This window comes from Talpa europaea (genome assembly GCF_964194135.1).
Source record: "Talpa europaea genome assembly, chromosome: 9".
Classification (NCBI taxonomy): Eukaryota; Metazoa; Chordata; class Mammalia; order Eulipotyphla; family Talpidae; genus Talpa; species Talpa europaea.
The window spans coordinates 32,317,737-32,337,933 of NC_140076.1; the positions used below are offsets into that span (position 1 = coordinate 32,317,737).

Here is a 20,197-nt window from a genome sequence, read left to right on the forward strand (position 1 = left end):
ATTTGTGGTTTGTTAATTTATAGACAACAAGCAGGATTCTCCTACTGTTTCTTATAGTCAGTTTGTTGATACATGTCCCATAGCCTCTGGGAAATACTGTATACTTTTGGGAATGTTAGAGTGAAAGCAACTAATCTCTTAATAGTATGAAAATAGTTTTGACCTGAGTATCTTGGGAACCCCTAAAGGGCCCCAGACCTCTTGAAATTCTGCACAATGACATTGTAAATCTGGGATCCTACTATTTTTCTTTTCCCTTTGCTCCCCTGCCCCTGAGCCCCCTAAATCATGCAGAAGTTTCAAGTTTCAGGGCAATAATCGCAGCTTTCATTCTTTTATTCTGTGTATTTTTCTTTCTGATCTCTTAACCTCCTATGTTCCTGGCTTGCCCTTTATCTGTCCTTTGTTTGAAGGTTATCTTCTCACATTCCATGTGTGCCAAACATATCACTGTATCCAAGAAGGGGCCTTTTTGGGCTTTTGAGGAAGGAATCCTGGCTCAGGAGAAACAAACCTCTTGACCCAGAAGTCCCCTTCAGCCTGAGGATGAAAACCTGGTCTTCAACATTAGACCTTTAAGCAAAACCTTCCCTGACCCCTACCCCAGCAGTTTTACCCTTAATCTGCAGTGCTCGCATAACACGACACTTAGTGTCTCAGTGGCACTGGGCTGTAAACAGCTTGAAGGCAGGGACTGTTATTAGTCTGTTGTGTGAGCACCCAATGTGAGACTCACTTGAGTTCATTCGCATCTAGATCTTACAGTTGGCTCTGGGAAGTCAGTTCTGTTAAGCTGCCTTTACCAAAGACTTGACAGTCACTCTTCAATGTGAGTTCTTTGGTAGAATAATTTTCAACTTGAGACTAACAGAAATGTTTCCTATTTAGTTCACCAAATGACAAGAAGTCCTTTTGCTCAATCGAAGGGGAATGGAATGGTGTAATGTATGCAAAATATGCCACAGGGGTAAGAACCTGTATTTTACCACTTGTTTCAGACTGCATCAAATCGTAGCCTCTCCTTTACTCTTTCTTCAACAATGCCTGCTCTTATGCCTTCTCTTGGGGGGTCAAGCCTTTTCCTTTTCCCACTTTTCCCCCAAAAGTACAGGTAATAGAATGTTCGTTACTTTCCTCTCAGAATACTTGAGAGGAGTATGTTAAAAAAATATTTGTGGCACATAGCAAGTCTAAAAAAACAATATACATACCTTAATTAAAAGTGACAGACACACATCACATGCTGCTGGAAAAATGGCACCAATAGACTTGACACTGGGTTGCCACAAATGTTCACTTTGTTTAAATAAAAATGCAGTATCTGTGGAATGCCTGTGCATGATTTATTTATCTTTTAATTGAAATTCTTCTAGGAAGAGTTGACTTTTCCTCCTATAATTTGAACAATAAGTCTTCTACCTACTTTTTTTCTTTTCTAGGAAAATGCAGTTTTTGTAGATACCAAGAAGTTGCCTATAATAAAGAAGAAAGTAAGGAAATTGGAAGATCAGAATGAGTATGAATCCCGCTGGTAAGGCGACAACAAAGCTAGAGCTTTGGTGGCAGTGCCCTTGCTGTTTCCTAGGATTAGGCGCCCGAACTGGGTTCTGGAGACAGCACGGCAGAGTTCCACAGTTCAGGCTAGTGTGAAAGCCTGGTTCATATGGAGTTCCACCACTTGCTAGCTCTGTAACATCCCCCAACCTAACCAGCTAGCTTTCTTTCCTGGAATGGGGACGATCTCACAGTTGAGTGAGGACTAAATGAGATAAACATGGAGCATGTACATGATGCTTTGCCTGCACTAAGTACGCAGTATATACTGACTTACCATCACCTTTTTTGGCTTATAAGATGATGGCAGTAGGGGCCCAGGGGAGAAGTTTGCAGTAAAACACCTTCAGGTCTTATTCACAAGTAACTTTAATTTCATCCCTGTTTGTGGTGCAAGTACCTCCAAAACGACTAAAAAAAAAAAAAAACACTAGCCACAATAGGATTTTCATGCTTTAAAAAAAGCAGTTCCTATCAAATAGCTAATTGGCATGGTTTTCCATTCTCAATTTTTTCCCCTTTATGTGATAAAATTGGCATCTTTTAGTGGTGTGAGGAATCATGCACTAAAGTTCTTTGTTTAGCATATTAGGGGATTTCTCAAGTGATGGAAGGGGACCTTTAAATCACTTCCTTGCTTGTTGTGCTTGTTGTCTCTAAATTAAGAGTCTTCTTGGCTAGACTGCCTGCTTGGTTTTATACACAGAAATCTATAGAAATCTGCTCTGCTACTCATCACAAGGGGCTCTTAGGCATGGCCTGTTTTCTATTCTCTAGGGGTCTTTACTTGTGAAGTGACACATTTTGTTTTTAAGATTTATTTATTTATGCATACAAGAACTGGGGTATAGGCCAGAGGTATGAGGGGGTGAGAGGATCCACCAGAGACAGAGTGGGGAACAGAATAGGCAGATTGACTGAAATACACTGCTGAGGAGAGCAGTGAGCAAGTCAGGAGAGGTCTGCTGTGCTATGTGTGGGTAGCTCCCTGGCCAGGGATTGAACTCGTGCTGCAGTGGCTGTGGACAGCTTTGTAGGTTGCATCTTAACCCTTTGCACCACCAGGGAGGCCCTGAAGTGACACATTTAGACCAGACTTACATAGTTACCATCTTCCGGGTCTTGAGAAGTCAGATCTCTTATCCCTTAAGCCCTGCAGTTTACCTCTTGAACCTTACTATTTTTATTCAAACTTTCTCTAAGAATTTACTGTTAAATCCATAAAAGTTTATCTGAAATGGAACTTCTCAGCTCCTCTGATCTAATCCTTTTCGTTTATAATAAAGGACACTCAGGTCCTGGAGAAGGGAACTGACACTTCAGAGTTGCATTAGGTAGAGCCAGAAGTAGGAATCCAGATCTTCCCCCCACTGCCCCCACTGTTCTTTGTCCTCATTTGACCTTTCTGCCCATCCCTGATTCCTCCGTTGATAGTAGTGGAATCTTTCATTTGTTCTTTACTCCAATGACCTGGCGCCAGCTTAGGACATTCAGTCTGTGAACTGTAGCACTTAAAGCCATTTGATTTATTTATTTTTTTTAATTTATGCATACAAGAACTGGGGTACAGGCCAGAGGTGTTGGGGGTAGGGGTGAGAGCATTCACCAGAGACAGAGTGGGGAATAGGCACACTGCTGAGGGAAGCAGCAGGCAAGACAGGAAAGGTCTGTTGCACCATGTAGGTAGCTCCCCTGGCCAGCCAGGGATCAAACTCGTGCTGCAGAGGCTGCGAATAGTTTCACAGTGCTATGCTTAACCCCTTGCGCCACCAGGGAGGCCCCTAAGCCATTTGATTTAATACTATAATTATGCTATATTCAGTGTGGCTCTAGATTCATTCTCAAGATTGCTGCCTTCTCTGTCGACACATCTAATACTTAGCACTTCTTCTCTTTAAGTCTTTGGAAGGATGTTACTTTCAACTTAAAAATCAGAGATATCGATGCAGCAACTGAAGCGAAGCATAGACTCGAAGAAAGACAAAGAGCAGAAGCTCGAGAAAGGAAAGAGAAGGAAATTCAATGGGAGACAAGGGTAAGTTTGCTTTGGTGAATCTGTGTCAACCTCCCAGCTGCTGCTCCTCCAATACTCTGAGCTATAACTCAGTTCAGTGAATTTGAAACGAAGCACCAGAGACCGTTTTAAATAAGCAAGATGATGAACAAGATGAGCCCTTTTTGGTCCCTGCCTGTAACTGAATTTTCCTCCTTTCTCTTGCAGTTATTTCATGAAGATGGAGAATGTTGGGTTTATGATGAACCATTACTGAAACGTATTGGTGCTGCCAAGCATTAGGTTGGGAAATGCAAAATTTACACCCGATGACGAGAGCAGTAGACATAATTAAGCAACAATCTTCCTTTCGGAGAATGTATTTACTCCCGTCTTACTGCAGTGGTTCCTAACTCAGGGATACTGGACTCTGATGCAGATGAACAATTAAAGCGAGAAAAACTTTCCTGTTTTCCTCTTCTGTGGCAGTTACAATTTGGACTTCAGTGCTGAGAAAAATTCCAGGTTTGAACACAAAATGTCTGCTCCTTTCCCAAACTCCATGCTTTGAAAAGCATTTATAAATCTCAATCTGAAAGTCTGCGCTCTAGTTCTGCTATTGGTATATACAGGTTTCCTAGTTCATATAATCTTGGATTCTATATATATACATATATATATAAACACACACACATATATATATATACATATATAATATACCTGATGCCAGATTTTTCATAAATATTCCACATCTGTAAATACTGGTTCCTCTGAGTTTTAGAAAATTAGTGCAATGTATTAAAATCAAGTGTCAGGAAATTTCACGGTTTTATCTTCTATAACTTTTATTTTGGAATTGAACTATTATTGTATCTAACTCTGGACTACAATTTAATTATACTCAGTGCTTCTTAAAGCTTCATAAAGTAATTTTTCCAACCTTTTTTCCAATGTGTTTCTTTTATTATCCTTATGGTTAAGATTGGTGCCAATTATTTCTAACCTTGATATAGGAGCCAGCTTTTTACACGGACTCCTTCTATAGTGGAGCATCTCTCCTTTTCCTCACCCCTCCCTTATTCTCTGTTGTCTTTAATCCCCTAAAGTCTTCAGTTGAATTCTCATTTAGCACACATAGGGCTACCAAGATTTTATCCAAAAATATTTTATTGCCTTAGATGATTTAGGAAGAGTGTATTAGATCCCCACCCCACACTGAAATAAAATAATGCCACAGCAGCAAATGGGCCATTCTGAAGGGCAATACATAACTATCTTTATTTAAAAATACATTTTAAAAAATGAATTAGTTATTAGCACCTAGTATTTAGGTACTAAAGAACATCTGTTACATAGGGCCTCTCAAAGCTTAGTAGAACTGGAGTTTCCATCTGAGAGGTCTTAGGATAGCCAGGGTTTTTCATACTGCAAGCTTGCTGGTCACAGTTGACCTACCCTGCTAATGTCTCTTTGCAGCTGCTACAGTAACCCTTGTTTTGTTAGTCACAACAGAAGGGGGAGTAGGGTGGGAGAGTAAATAAAATTCTATAACAGTGCAAAAAAGTCAATGGAAGCCCTAAGGCAGTAGTAGTGTAACATCATAAAATACACATTTTTAAATACACAATACTTCAGGCCAACGAAGACTGCAGTTTATTTGACTATTTTATGGTAGGGGAGAAGCTTAAGTGTTGATGTGAAAGCCCTGATATCAGTAATGGGGACGGTAGACTCTGCCAGCAGGTGAGAAGTTGGCAGGTAGGTTAGCTGCATCACTTCACAAGAAGAGTTTGAGTCCTCACCAGAAGGGCTGCCATCCTCTTCCAGCTCATACTTCCCAAATCCAACAACCTAAAGGGGCCAAAGACTTGAGGTGAGATATAGGCTGACCAGATTTGGGCAAAGACCAGTTATGATCTCTGGTACCCTGCAAAAGAGTGTTAATCATACTCACATGAACACTGAGCATTTTACTTCCTGGTCCTCTATGCGCCTTGAACCAGCTGACTAGGTCTGTTTTTGAGAATGACTTCAGGGCTTCAATCTTACAAAGAGAAGGAAGATAGCAATATAGGTATATAGACTAGCACGGTATTTTCCTTAAGAATTCTTAAACATTACCCACTCCCACCCCCAGGCAGACCACCTCCTTGTGCTTAGCATCTTAATATCATTTCACTCTTCCAAGCCTCAGCTTGTCCCGAACCTTCCAGAGAAATAAAAATGAGTCCCTCTATTTAATAGCAATAATTGACCCCAGCAGACAGGCAATTATAGCTAAGTATGCACTGAACCAAAACCTTAATGTCATCTCTCAGTTTTACACTGGTATTTACATGATATACTTTGGTTTGGGGAAATACAGTAACTATTCCAACAGGTGAAGAGAACTTTGTTTCTAACAGGAAAACAGGAGTGCCTTCAGCTAAGCTGAAGCCTCTTGTTAAATGACCTTCCGCCTCATAAAGCAATGAATATCCTTGGGTAGGACCCAGCACTAACTCAGGGCTTTATCATTTTGGACTAGAAGTTGTCAAAAACCTATACACCTATAATCGGTCTGGAGGAAGAACGCTGTAAGATTAAAAGTTCTTAATTTCCGGGCCTCCCCGGTGGCGCAGCGGTTGAGCGCTGGGTTGCGAAGCTGCCCGCGGCCTCTGCGGCGCCAGTTCGATCCCCGGCTGCTCCCCGGCCACCGGAGGAGGGTCCCACATGGCGCGCAGACCTCTCCTGCCGCCCGCTGCTCCCCTCAGCAGTGTACTTCGGTCCTTCTGCCTGTTCTGCTCCCTGCTCTGGCTCTGGTGAATTCTCTCACCCTCCCGCACTTCTGACTGTACCCAGTGCATGTATAAACAAACAAACAAATAAATAAATAAAACATGCCTCTATTAAAAAAAGTTCTTAATTTCCTTTAAATAGAATACTCTCTCCAAACTTGGTAGTGAATCTCAAAAATACAAAAAATTGCTCTGACTCAAATGGGTGGGGGTGAATGGTTATCGGTTGTTGATGAAATATGGCCAGGGACGGGGGTGCTAAGGATTAGCCTCTTGCTTAGTTGGGCCATCTTGGGTGCTAGCGAGGCAGGTCCAGAAACCAAAGTTTGATCAATCAAGAAATAAATTACCAAGCCTAACTCGGTGTCTCAGGTTTCTCTTCCACACAATATCAATTTGCTTGTAATGGTGACTCCTACAGAATGAGGGCTGTCTTACTCTAAAAACTGTTACTACCTCATGGACAAGGCGGTCAAAGAGGTACTGCTGTGTCACCACTTCGTTCCAGTTCCTATCCACCTCCTCCCCAAGGTGGGTATCTTCACACTCCTTTAGCTTGATCAGAGCTGTGACCTGTTACCACCACAAAAAAAAAAAAAAAGAGACCTTCAGACATGGCATCACACCAGTTTCCCCACAACACTCTTGGTCCTGTCCAGTCTGGTTGTGATCGACCTACTAATGGTCCCGTCACTTGGGACCTGCCAGCATGATGTGAATGGACAAGGCTAGGAAGACCTGGTCAGATAAGGGTGGGGCCTACAAAGCTCAAATACTGGTCAGCACACCGCACTGCTGAGTATCTAGTTGTCCTGAGGGCTTGTGTGGGCAAGAGCCAAAGAGCAGGCCAGAACAGTCACCTGGGTATTAAATGCTTCCTCAGTGAGGTTCTCGATCTTCTCCTCAAAGCTAGAAAGAAATTCTTCTATCTTCTTATCAACAACCTCAGAGCTGAAAGAAAAACACCTTTATTTAAAAATCATAATGGGCCTCCCCAGTGGCGCAGCGGTTGAGTGCTGGGCTGCGAAGCTGCCCGCAGCCTCTGCAGCTCCAGTTCGATCCCTGACTGCTGGGCGAAGGTCCCGCATGGCGCGCAGACCTCTCCTGCCGCCCGCTGCTCCCCTCAGCAGTGTACTTTGTCAGTCTGCCTGTTCTGCTCTCCCCTCTGACTCTGGTGAATTCTCTCACTCTCCCGTGCTTCTGATTGTACCCAGTGCTTGTATAAATAAATAAAATAAATCTAAAAAAAAAAAATTTTAAAAAGTCATAATACAAAGGAGAGAATTTGAGATAAGACATGTTTCCAGGAAAGAGGCTGAGGTGTCTCCTTCCCTGGTCTCAGTATTCTTCCTACACTGAGGGTGGGAAGAGAATAGGGAAGAACCCCTACTTCCACTGCCAACCCAATATCCAACTATTCCAAACCTGAGAACCAGCAAGGCCTTAGTTCTTGCATGAATGCCAGGTCAGGCATCCTTGCCTTGCTTGTCCTCAGGTCTACCTGCAGAAAAGAAATAATGGCACACCCTGCATAGGGACCCTGGACTTGAGTCCAAGCCTGCAGACCCCTGAAACCATTGGTGAGTCATGAATCAGGCCATCTATGAACCACCTCCACAATTGATTAAATGAAGCAAACCTTGTTGGTTAGAGTTGCTTGACCATTAAGACATGAAGCGCCTACTCTCTATGCCAAGAAAATAATAGTTGGGCCCATCTACTCACTCGCTTACTCACTTGTATTTGGTTGCCTGAGTCCCCACGGTGACAGAGAATCCTAGAATCCCAGATGTGTTCCTACAGGTAGGGTAGACATGGTACCTACATCCAGAGCAAAAAGTTCTATGAGCTCAGGTAGTTGTTGGGGCCCTGCCCTCAGGGGTACTACTGATGGGTGGGAACAGTTTCTGCACACCCTCACTGCACCTAGAGGTCCTGAAGGAGAATCTACGAATGTGTTTGCATCTATTTAATTCTCAGGGTGTTCACTCTACTAATGAAGTAAGATCTACAGGCTAGCTTTTTCTTTTGCTAATCTTGAAACTTAATCATAGTCCAAGATGCAAATTTCATAACTTCTGGCAAATAGGTATGACTCTAAGGTATGAAAGAACCAAAGAGCGGTGAGAGGCTGCTCATCAGCATATGTGATAAACCTCAGCCTGCAAAGAGCCCCAGTCCCTTATTTGCGCTCAGTGCTCTTGCCAGCAGACTTACCCAAGGGTCTGCTTGGTTCGAAGGAAGTCAAAACAAGGCTCTTCCATGTGCATCTGTAATTCAACATACTACCCATCAGCCCAACTCCTCCCAACAGAAAAACCTTTCTTCCCCTAAAAGTTCCATATACCACCCTTTTCCCAAACTCCAGCCTCCCTCATTGCCCTGTTCCTAAATTTCCCAGGGCCTCTGTCCATGTTCATACAGGGGAGAATACTAAATAACCGTCTCGCAAGTCCCTAGCCCCAGGCAGAATGGACAGTCACAGTGGGTCAGGGGCTCCTGAACACCACCACTCTATACAACTTACCACAAGCAGTTCCATAAGAGTGTATTCTTTCAGACTCCTGGTACCTGACTGAAAAGAGAAGTTGGTCAGACCAACTGTAAACCCAATGACTGACAGGATTTAAAAAACCCAAGTTAGTCTGAGCAATCATGTATTCAGGTATCTAACCTACTCTTCTCTTCCCCCCAAGAGTAGAGCATATCAACAGCCCAACTTTATTGTTTATATATGACTTTATTGTTATATGCCCTCCCACTAGACTCAAAGTCTGTGAGGACAGGGATCACACAAGATCATTTGTATTCCCAGCCCTAGACCGAACTACAGGTACATGGAAATGAGTTCGATAGTCTCTGGTCAGCTCCTGCCCAAAGGAGCCAAGCACTTGCTGTCCAAGGCCCTACAGAGGAGGAAATGTATGGTGATCAATAGAGGATACCTGGACCTGTTCCTCGGCTGGAAAGAGTATGAACAGGCGCTTCTGCACCCACACAAGGACCCCAAACCAACTGATAAAGTCTAAGATGCAGATACCACACTATGGAGACTTGTCAGTTAGAATCAAAGGTGGCAGGAGGCCAACAAGCAACAGTGTTGCTAGTACACACCACAGTCAGGCTCTCCCAGCCTCCTCTGGCACAGATTCATTTCTGTTCATTCCCACTTCAGTGGAAGAAGCTAAATAAAGTGTGTGCCCACAAGCCAGTGATGATTTCCTGTTTGTCTCTAAGAAATATGCAACAAAACCTGTTTTTTTACTGTTCAAAATACTCTGAGGAGGGAAGTCTCTTTCTAAAGGAAGCAGCTCATATTAGAAGCTACCACTAAGAGATAATGGATGGAACACTCCTCAGCAGAACCTTACTATATGAAATCCTTCCTAACGGGAGGTTTTGAGCAGACAGCAACAATGGAAACATGGGCAGCTAAGCAGAGCCAGGCCATAACACTTACTAAAGTTTGGACCTGGCAGTCATTTCCGCTTCAAACTGCCTGAGAACTAAAAGAAATCCCCAGGTAGCTACAGTTATGGGACACATGCTCTATAAACATGACCACGACAAACCTAATTTTAATTATAGTTACTTAAATAGGACAAATGATCCCAAGCAGAAAGCTATAGAGGTAACTACAGCCTTGGAAGACATTGGGTCATTATTCCCAGGTACTGTGGACTTTCCACCAGGCTTTTTACTATCCTTAATTAGCCATGAGGATGGCTCGTATGCAAAGGGGCCAACTGACCTGGTAGTACACAGTGACTTCAGAGTTGGCGTCACCCTTGTTCAGAGCTCTCACTTTGCACAGGTGGTGACCACTGGGCAGCTCTACCACCTGGAACTGCACAGGCATCTCCTGCTCCAGAGGCATAAAGTCCAGCTTGCTACAAAATAATCAGCACAGGTCACTGAAAAGTAGCTATAACCACTTACCCAAAAACTAATGAAGAGTTCGAGCCTTCCACAGTCCCTTCTGCATTGCTTTGTTTATGTAACCAGCCTCAAGAAAACCTAGTACAAGGAGCCTCTCCATTGTACATTTAAAAAAACTGATTTGTGGCTCAAAGCCCTCCTACTGCCAAGAACATCTAATTCCCAAAGAAAAACTCAACCCAATCAATACTCACTCAACAACATATTTCAGGAAATCCATAGATTCCTATGAGGCAAAAAAAAAAAAAAAAAAAAAAAAAGGAAATAAGTACATCATTTTCTCAGCATGAATTTCACCCAGAACCAACAAATATTAATATTCTAATTATTTAGGAAGCCCTGTATAACATTACGGAAGCAGATACAGTCTGTCATCCAAAATGCTCAGTACGTTATCAGTTAGGTTTATCATTCATTGATTCAATATTCACTGTTAGTTGAATACTAATGGCTCTCAACTAAACAACTTCTCTTCTCTTATCCTGCACACTCTTGACACTTTGCCCACTGGATCAAACTTTATTCACTTTACCCCACTAGGCTGTGCCTTCTATGACAACCATGACTGCTTTAGAAACTTGGTTTATTAATACAGAGCCTGACATAGAGTGAGCAAGAGAATAACATTAAGTGAATACAATTCCTTACCCATAAAATGAGGACTAAGAGGAGGGGTGAACTCATTTCTCAGGTGTTTTCTAGGGCAATTCATAGTACTAAGTCCTCTGGATCAAAAGGACCCTGCTGGGTAGGCCCACTGTGCTCAGAGAAGCAGGCAGCTATTCTTGCTCTTCTCTGCCTGAGGTTTTTAAAATTCTTTTTTGTAGGTTAACACAGAAACTAAGGCTGGCTTGGGTTTTGGGAGAGAAAGACAAAGAAGCAGCAGAGTGGAGAACAGCCAATCTCAAGAGTGGCAATATTTATATATTCCACCAAAGGGCTAGTTCTCAGAAATCTGAGGCCATGGAAGAAGCTGGTCAACAGCCAAATGGTTTAAGGAGAGTACCACACAAGCACCCTGGGTTGGAACAGGTGTCATTACAAAGTTCCACAGACATGTGCCTCCAAAGCTACTGCTGTTCCTTCCTCCTCTACCAACACACTGGTTCAAATAAGAAATATGGGCTTCATCTTAGAGGCAGCTCTTCTCCCTCACCCCCACATCCAATTAATCACTAGTTTTAGTCATCCTCTATCTCATTACTTAAGCACTTTTTCATTTATTCTGTCTAATTTGAGGTTTTCTCATTTTTCACTTCAACTTTTTAATTATTGTGGTAAAAACATGTAACTTTACCATTTTAACTATACATTGTAGCATTAAGTATATTCATGTTACTGTGAAACATAACTCTAGAACTTTTCATCTTGTAGAATTGAAAGTCTATACCCATTAATAAGTCCCCTTTTCCCCTTCTACCCACCATTCTACTTTCTGTTTTTATGACTCTGACTATACTAGATACCTCATAAAAATGAAACCACACTTCACGTCAACTTTTTTCAAAGTCTAGTAACTATTCTCTTTGGATCTTTCCTAAAGACAAATCTTTTTAATTCAATGAATAAAACCCTCCTTATTAGCTTGACACATAAATTCTGCCTTAGAAAGTGTGTGTGTGTGTGTGTGTGTGTGTGTGTGTAAGAGAGAGAGAGAGAGAGAGAGAGAAAGAGAGAGAGAGAGAGAGAGAGAGAGAGAGAGAGAAAGTGAGAGAGAGAAAGAATGCTGACCTACTAAACCTACAAAGCTTCCCCTTTAGGGAAGACCTAATGCAATCATAGACCCACAACAGCTTTTAGACCTGAACAGCAGCAACAGAGCACCTCTCACTCACTGTGCTTGTGACATTTCCTTGTACCAGTCCCTCAACAAAGAGCTGGGATTTGAACTCTTTGACGAAGCTCAGCAGAGTCTCCAGGGAAAGGCCATCCATCAAAGCCCGGTACTTATCAATCATAGACCAACGGGCATACTCCAGGATTAAAAGTCTCACGTCTCTATACAGAGGGCAGAAAAAAAGTTTTGTTATAATAAATGAATGAGGGTAGGGCCTCCCTGGTGGTGCAAAGGATTAAGTCTCAGCACTATGAAGCTATCTGCAGCCACTGCAGCATGAGTTCAATCACTGGCCCAGGAGCTAACCCACATGGCACAGCAGACCTCTCCTGTCTCACCCGCTGCTCCCCTCAGCAGTGTATTTCAGTCAATCTGCCTGTTCTGCTCTCCACTCTCTGGTGAATCCTCTTGCCCCCACACCTCTGGCCTACACCCCAGTTCTTGTATGCGTAAGTTAATAAATCTTAAAAAAAAAAAAAAAAAAAAGAATGATGGTAAAGAAACATCTGGTTATAGTTCTATAGATTTGTTTCTAAAAAGAGACAATTTCTATTACAACTTAAGATGGGGAAGCTATGTCATAATCACTAAAAGCATAAAATAGCATATATAAACTTCTAAACAGATTTGCTCACCGGTACAACTCAGTTATCTGTTTCACTTGCAAAAATAAAATATTTGACATAACTTGCCAGATGAGTCACACATCAATGTAAAATTACTATTGTTTTGATATCAAATCTCACTAACATTTTAATTACTGGAGCCACCATTATGTATATCTATCACTGCAGTGACAATATAATGTAGGTAGGGGCTGTGGGCTACAACCAGACCAACCCTACCCTCATCTGCTCTGAACCTGGTCAGTTACCTAACATATGTGACTCAATTTTTCCATTTACAGAACAAGGGGAATAATAATGGCTGCCATTATAGGGTTCTGATGAGAGTGAAATGAATTCACATAAAGCACCCCACACTTTCAAATCACCAGTAAGCAATTCTGAGCTACAACAAAGCTAGCACTTCTTTAGCTTTGGAAAAAACACTTATTTTTCTTAACTTCAGCCTCTAAGTATAGCAGGTTGCTTTCAGTCCTATTCACAGATATCTACTTAAGCTAAGTTTAGAAATCCTATAGCCATATGGACTGATTTCCTAAACCATAGCACAATTCTAACAATGCCTGAAAATTAGCAGTGAAACTATAGCCTCACCCACCACACCAACCACTAGTTAAGGCAAACACTTTCAGGCTGTCAAAGTATCAGCTAAGCCCATATATATACTTACTTGGCCAGAGTCTCAGGTTTAATGAGAATGTTAAAGTAGGTCTTCTTCAACTGCTCGGTTATCATTGTGAAGACAGCTGGTGTGGAACTGAACTCAGCTAAGTAGTCAATAATGAGCTGAAATAGTAGCTAAGAAGAAAAGAAACAATTTAAGTGGAGAAGCATAAAAATCTGCTTCTTTGTTGGGGGGAGGGGTGTTTCTCACTGGTTTTTAACAGCATGGCAATAGGCACTGTGGGAGACATAAGAGAAGTACTGATGACTCAATCTTCAGAGACTACAATCCTCAATAACTGTTGAATTTGGAGTGATGATTATTCTTATAATTTCCATGGGCATTCTTAAACATTTGTTTTCTTTTTATCCAGCAGTCCCACTGCCCCTAAATGTTGACTCTAATTGGGAGGTGTATAAGCATGTACAGGGCAGGTTCTCTTGATTTGGGCAGATGGATAAAAGAGTCTTGGAGAACTCAGGGGCTTTTTCAGGTTTTAATGCTCTTTGTATGCCATCATTGTGGGGCAAGCCTGCTGGCGAGTAAGGCAGGGAGGCTGGGGGTGGGAGGTAAGGGGGCCAGGAAGCTGGGAGGTCTTCCAGCTTCTGCCAAATCTTTACTTTTTCTCTTTGGGCTCTCACTGGTGTTCTCTCATGGTAGCCATTGTTTGTCCTCCCATAGCCATTCCACCGTTATTGTCCTTGTCTCTGAGTGATGCTGTCCTTACAGCCTCAACTGCTAGGCTCTAGGCTCAGGTGTGCACACTTACGCATGCCCACACCACAATCAGGTATGCATGCTCCACGCCCATGCTCCCAAGCACCTCCTGCATTCAAGGCCGCAGGTGATAGCCACAGAGGCCAGTGGTATAAAAGTCTGACCAATCTTCACTTACCCTACCAGAGGGCATTATATCTACAAATGAATTTTGGAAGTAATGATAACTTTATGATATAAAGCTGTCCTATTAAAAATGTGTCAATTTAAAATTTACGTAGTCTATTTTTACACCTATCAGTAAGATTTATACTTTTCTTTAGACATGTTCTGTGCTTATTTATTCCTAGGTATCTTCTTGTTTTTCTCAATATCATAAATAGGATATTGTTCCCCATGCACTTCTAAGTGTTTACTGTTACTATAGGAAAAAAGAGCCATTGGTTTTGGCATATTGATCTTATGATCAAATACACATTCTTAAATTTTAGCAATATTTTAGGTATTCTAAGAATAAAATCATCATCTGCAAAGAAAAAGCACTTTCCCAGGCCTCCCCCGGTGGCACAGCGGTTGAGCACTGGGCTGCGAAGCTGCCTGCAGCCTCTGCAGCCCCGGTTCGATCCCCAGCCACCAGCGAGGGTCCCACATGGCGTGCAGACCTCTCCACCTGCTGCTCCCCTCAGCAGTGTACTTAGGTCCTTCTGCCTGTTTTGCTCCCCACTCTGGCTCTGGTGAATTCTCTCACCCTCCCGCGCTTCTGACTGTACCCAGTGCTTGTGTAAATAAATAAATAAATCTTAAAAAAAAAAAAAAACTGAATCTATTGAAAAATAGATGATTTTTAAAAAAAAAAGAAAAAGCACTTTCCCAAGTGTTATTTTATTTCATTTTCTTATTTTAATTAATGTAGTAGCCAGAATCTCTAAAATAATTCTGAATAACAATAATGAGTCTCCTTGGCTTTTTTTCCAGATTTTAATGTTCAGCATTTCATCAGCTGGTGTCTATCACTACTGTTAAAGTTTTTATTGTATTTAACTAACATCCCTCCATTCCTACTTGTTAGAAATGCCAACTCAAGCAATTTATTAAATGAGTTTTTAGCATTTATACTATATTCATATAGCATTTCTCCCTTGACCTGTGTCAAAATGATTTATGATCAAGTTAGTCTTATAGAGAACTATTCTTTTTATTTTATCACTTAATTTCATTTTTAAATTTCTTAAATGTTTTAATCTATTTTTTACAGTTAGAAACTGTGTTGTTGAGAATATTATATTATCCAGTGTTTAATGATCTAACCCTCTTAGCTAGAACCCCATATTATTTTTGCCTCTGTTTATGAAGTTTTTGACAGAACACTGGAATAATTTGCTCACCAAAAGGTAAGTTACTGAAAAGATATAGGGCCTGTTTCTAAAAGGCTCATAATTTAGAAGGGAAATAGACACATGTTTTGAAACAATGGGATACAGGTACCAGAGGAGGAAGAAAGGACAAGTTTGAGTTCTACTCTGTGAACTGCATGCTAGGCAATGTGCCAGGTGCTTTAAGTTTGCTATTGCTGTATGGTTGCAATAACACTCACACCAGCCCTAAATGCTGGTCAGTATTGGGTCAAAAGAAACTTGACAGTCAAGGGAAATAAAATTAGGTCTGAAGCACAGGTTGTGTGCTAGCACTATGGTGCGTTGCTCTATCTGTGGCCAAAGTCAAAATAGCTGTTATTAGTCAAGAAAACACAAAAACTCACATTAATAAACACTTCTTTCTTTGTACAGCACCTCACACACAAGTCTTTATGCTTGGTGCTACAAGTGCAACAAACAAGTAAGAAATTTTAAAGTTCTCTATGAAGAAAACAGAGAATGTGTACTCACAGGTAGTTTATGGTTGAATCCTTTCACTCGAATAATTAAACCATGTTCACCAGCTACCAATTTATACTCTAGCTGAGCCACATCTGCTTCATAAGCTGGTTCCGCAAGGTTATGGGTAAGGATATTGACAAAGATATCAAAGAGGACCACACTGAAATATAAAGTGCAAACAACATCATTAATTGGCAAAAAATAGATTTGCATAGAAATGCTTTTAGACTAAGAAACTTCACATTTAGGAATATATTAATTTACTACTCCAGAATGTAAAACTATACTGAGATCAAAGGCAAATGCAGCTTACCTGAGACTCAATTGTCACAGGCATTATAGAACTCCTATCTTCAGCAATACTTCCCAATCTTTTTCATGTCATGCACACAGGAAATTATATCTACACTGCACAATGGGGTAAGTGTAAAAGGCATCAAAGGAAACTGGTCTAAAGGCTCTGGCTATCCCTGCAGCCTAGGTTTTCTGACAGAGAAATTTTAAATCTCAGAGACAGGAGAGGGGCAACGCATTTCTAAAGTGGATATTAATAAAGATTAGTGGTTATAGTGCCAGCAAGGCACAGAATAGGTTCTCTATTAATTCAGGCAGACAGGTAAAAGGGGAGTCCTGGAGCCCTCAGTGGCTTGTTCAGGCTTTTAATGATCTTTCTACACCATTTGTAGTGAGGCAACCAGGAACAGGGCAGGCAGGGGGGCCGGGGGGCCAGAAAGCTAACAGGCCTCCTAGGCCCGGCAAATCTTTATGCTTTATGGGCTCTCTCGTGGTCTCTTCGCAGGCTTCCAATATACTGCCACGCAGCCCTCTGCTGCCGCCCTGATAGGCTCGGTCTCTCGGCCCGGGTGTGTCCACTTACGCACGCCTGCATCACACTCCAGGTCCCCCCATCAGGCATGCATGTAAGACCACAGGTGTCAATCATAGATGCTAATAGCGGGAGGGTGGCTAAAACCTGATAACTTCCATTAACCCTACAGTGGTGCTTGTCATGTTAGGGTTGGATTTTACAGTTTAAGTGGCAAGGACAGAAAGGGAACACAAACATTTCCTGAGCACCTCCTATGTTTTAGGCACATTTTAGGCTCTCTGACCTCCCACAATACAGTTATTATCTACATAAATATGTCAGTAATTTGCTAATAACAAAGTATATCAGATTTCTTGGCATCCTCTAAATACAGGATCCACATCCATTAGTCCTCATTAAAGGCTGAAAGCTAACCCAAACTCATTCCTAAAGAACTTTCCCAATTCCAATCATCCTGTCACTAGCCTACACTATCAGCAAACTTTATATAAAGGTACTGGCAGTCACAAATCCATTTTGTTGCTTAATATCAATATAAATAATTTGTTTTGGGACATAGAAAAAATAAATCAGAAGCATAGCTCAAATGTAGATAGAAAAAAATGACAGAATGATTCAGAATGAAAGTTTTCCAATAACAAAAAAAAAATTTCCAAAAAAGAAGACAATACTTACTTTGCTGCAGACTTCTGTATCAAAGGTGAGATCAGATGGAAACGTATATATGCTGAAAAAAAAGACCAGAGGTAATATAGTCCAGAGACCTCAAATATCTTATACATCTGCTATTTACCCTATTTTTTTTAATTTTGAAATAAATTACTAATCCTTAAATCCTCATTACATTTTTATTGTTAGAGGTGTTTAAGAGGTAAATATTTACCATTCCAAATAGTGTCCACAAGGGACACTTTATGAGAAGAACACATTTAATATGTAGACAGATACTCAGCAAGGCCTTGATCAGGGAAAATGTTAACTAGAATTAAGGAAATAATCCCAATGTGCACTGAAAGAGCCTCCAAGAAAGCTGAATAAATGTTGAGGACATTTTCAGAAACTCTAATACCCTATTCAGGAAAAATTGAAGAAACACCTTCCCGATACACATAAGAATTCCTCAGCGCTACAGTACAGTTGTGTTGAGGTTAGGAAAATGGGTTAAATGGCAACCAAGAACACTTAATATTTGATTCTAAGTCGCTTCAGTAAGTTCCTAGGCTACGCACAACAACAGAAAATAAAAAGTCAACAGTTTGGGCCACCACGTTGAAGACCTTAGAGTTAGACCTTAAAGTCTAACTCTTAATTATGCCTCCTTTATGTTGAGAAACAAAGCTGTCAAGGGAGACAGGATATTTCACTTTAGTAATGCTAGACTAGGGTATCTATTGCATTAGGAATAATTTACTTCAACATACTCTTGTTCTATGTCTTTTCAGAAATAATGTTCAAAGATTACCACCTTTTCCCTAAGGTGGCCAAAAGTCTGGCACTGCTTTCATTTAACTGAAAAAAAATCTGAAAACAATTTTATTTTAGGCATGAATATTTATTTCCTGGAGTCCATAGTGACAATAAGGATTTCTGTGATAGAACAGTATGAATCTCATATATAAGCCTAGAGGTCATCTTCAAGGAGAAGGAGAAAGAGAGGTTGGCAATAGACACAGACAAAAAAGGTTACTACAAACTGGAAAAAGAGTTGCTATATTTATTTTGTTCCTTCTAGGTAGAGAAACATTTTACCTTTGGGGATTTTGAATTTGTTGTCTTTCTTATACCACAGGCAACCTTGTGGAGTGTTCACAGTTTTAACAGGGTATTCTGTCTCAGGGCAATCAAAAGCCTTCAACATGAAGTCCGTGGCTAACAAAAGGAAAGAGTAATTAATGCATTCAGTTATTTCAACAAAATTCCCAGCAATGTGTTCTTGGGTTCAGAAATCTGAGTAACTTTTCCTTTTGGCAAAAATAAGCCAGAGTCAAATGCTGGAGTACAGTAAGTTAGAAAATCCCAAACAGGATTTAAACTAAATAAACTAAATAAACTGTAGTTCTATAATTTTCCAAAATTTGACTCTGATCTCACCACATTCTGTTTTATTCCCTTTCTCGAATACAATCTTAACTTGTGCAAGAGGGACTTTAGGTGAGGACAGTTATATAAACCAATTTATGTATGAATTCATTCTTGAATGTCTTTTAACAACTTTTTGGATGTTTGAAAGGTTACAAAATAGTTCTGCTCAAAGTCAAACTTGTCCTTTAAGTTAATGGAAACAAATTATTTTATCAATCTGTAGGTGAGAAGCAGCTACCTTAAGGAAAACTTAAAAGTACTTCATAAGTTTACTTTTTTAAAATGGATTGTTTACATACTTAAAAGTGCAAGCTATGGAACAGAATTATCTGAAATATGCAAGATTTTTTTAAAAAGGCATTTTTCCCTACTTGAAGTTAGATTCACAGAACATAAAATAAGCCATTTTTAAGTGACTGATCAGAGGCATTTAGTATACTCACAATGCTGTGCACCACCAGTTCTAACTAGTTTCAAAACATTTTCATCATCCAGAAAGAAACACCTCTATCTACTAAGCAGCTGCTCCACATTACTCATCCCAACCATCCCAGCCACTAACAACTATCTGTCTCTATGGATTTACCTATTCTGTACATTTCATATATATGGACTCATGTATGACCTGTTGTCTGATTTCTTTCAATTAGCATGTTTTCAATGTTAATCCATGTTGTAGCATGGATCAGTACTTTATTTCTTTTTATGACTGAATAATACTCCATTTTGTGTATATACCATAACTGGTATATTGTCTAAAAAATGTAAAAAAATGATAAATGTTAAAATAAAAAAAAGAAAAAAGAGGGGAAAAAAAAATAAATCATGTTTCCTCCTTTCACCCACTCAATAGTCTTGGACAAGTCGCTCTGCTTTTTTGAACCTCAATTTTCTTACTTGCAGGAGTAAAAAAAATAGTAATGCCTACCCCAGAGTGTAATTGGGATACTCAAATATGAATTCAGATGCTACTCTGGAAAAGTATAATATAAAGGTGCTATTATTTTGTTTGCTACTAGTACATAGATAGATTACATATAATCACTGCTATTTCACTGACCTATATACTTGTTTTCAGCTGGAAGATGAAGATCTGGATTTAATTCAAAATTACTCTTCCACAATTCAGCCCAAGAATTTTCAACATCTGTAGAGATGAAAAACAAATTGATCCAATAAACAATTCAATATTTAGAATTCTCTTATAATAAACCAGTCAACAACTGGCCATCACAAATCAATTGTCCTTTCTCAGGATAACTGTGAACGACATGTCCAGGCATTCTAGCTCTTGCTATTCAA

General features: G+C 40.5%; 2 protein-coding genes across 11 annotated transcripts in view; one reads left to right on the top strand and one right to left on the bottom strand.

The window, feature by feature from the left end:
* The window catches only part of OSBPL9 (oxysterol binding protein like 9), a gene marked incomplete at both ends in the record, with an annotated part of 114,928 nt that extends 111,078 nt beyond the window's left edge, over positions 1-3,850 (top strand). For all 8 annotated transcript variants that reach the window (XM_084243455.1, XM_084243456.1, XM_084243450.1 and 5 more), the window contains 4 exons: positions 889-967; positions 1,440-1,531; positions 3,454-3,589; positions 3,776-3,850. In XM_084243455.1, the coding sequence (XP_084099581.1) occupies positions 889-967; positions 1,440-1,531; positions 3,454-3,589; positions 3,776-3,850 (382 nt within the window). The remainder of the gene's footprint in view (positions 1-888; positions 968-1,439; positions 1,532-3,453; positions 3,590-3,775) is intronic.
* Positions 3,851-5,200: 1,350 nt separating this feature from the next.
* NRDC (nardilysin convertase) overlaps positions 5,201-20,197 on the bottom strand; it is a gene marked incomplete at both ends in the record, with an annotated part of 61,828 nt that continues 46,831 nt past the window's right edge. For all 3 annotated transcript variants that reach the window (XM_084243046.1, XM_084243045.1, XM_084243044.1), the window contains 15 exons: positions 5,201-5,398; positions 5,502-5,591; positions 6,781-6,897; positions 7,185-7,275; positions 8,062-8,145; positions 8,542-8,594; positions 8,852-8,899; positions 10,076-10,214; positions 10,458-10,489; positions 12,099-12,261; positions 13,397-13,524; positions 15,994-16,144; positions 17,489-17,540; positions 18,563-18,682; positions 19,956-20,042. In XM_084243046.1, the coding sequence (XP_084099172.1) occupies positions 5,201-5,398; positions 5,502-5,591; positions 6,781-6,897; positions 7,185-7,275; positions 8,062-8,145; positions 8,542-8,594; positions 8,852-8,899; positions 10,076-10,214; positions 10,458-10,489; positions 12,099-12,261; positions 13,397-13,524; positions 15,994-16,144; positions 17,489-17,540; positions 18,563-18,682; positions 19,956-20,042 (1,553 nt within the window). The remainder of the gene's footprint in view (positions 5,399-5,501; positions 5,592-6,780; positions 6,898-7,184; positions 7,276-8,061; positions 8,146-8,541; positions 8,595-8,851; positions 8,900-10,075; positions 10,215-10,457; positions 10,490-12,098; positions 12,262-13,396; positions 13,525-15,993; positions 16,145-17,488; positions 17,541-18,562; positions 18,683-19,955; positions 20,043-20,197) is intronic.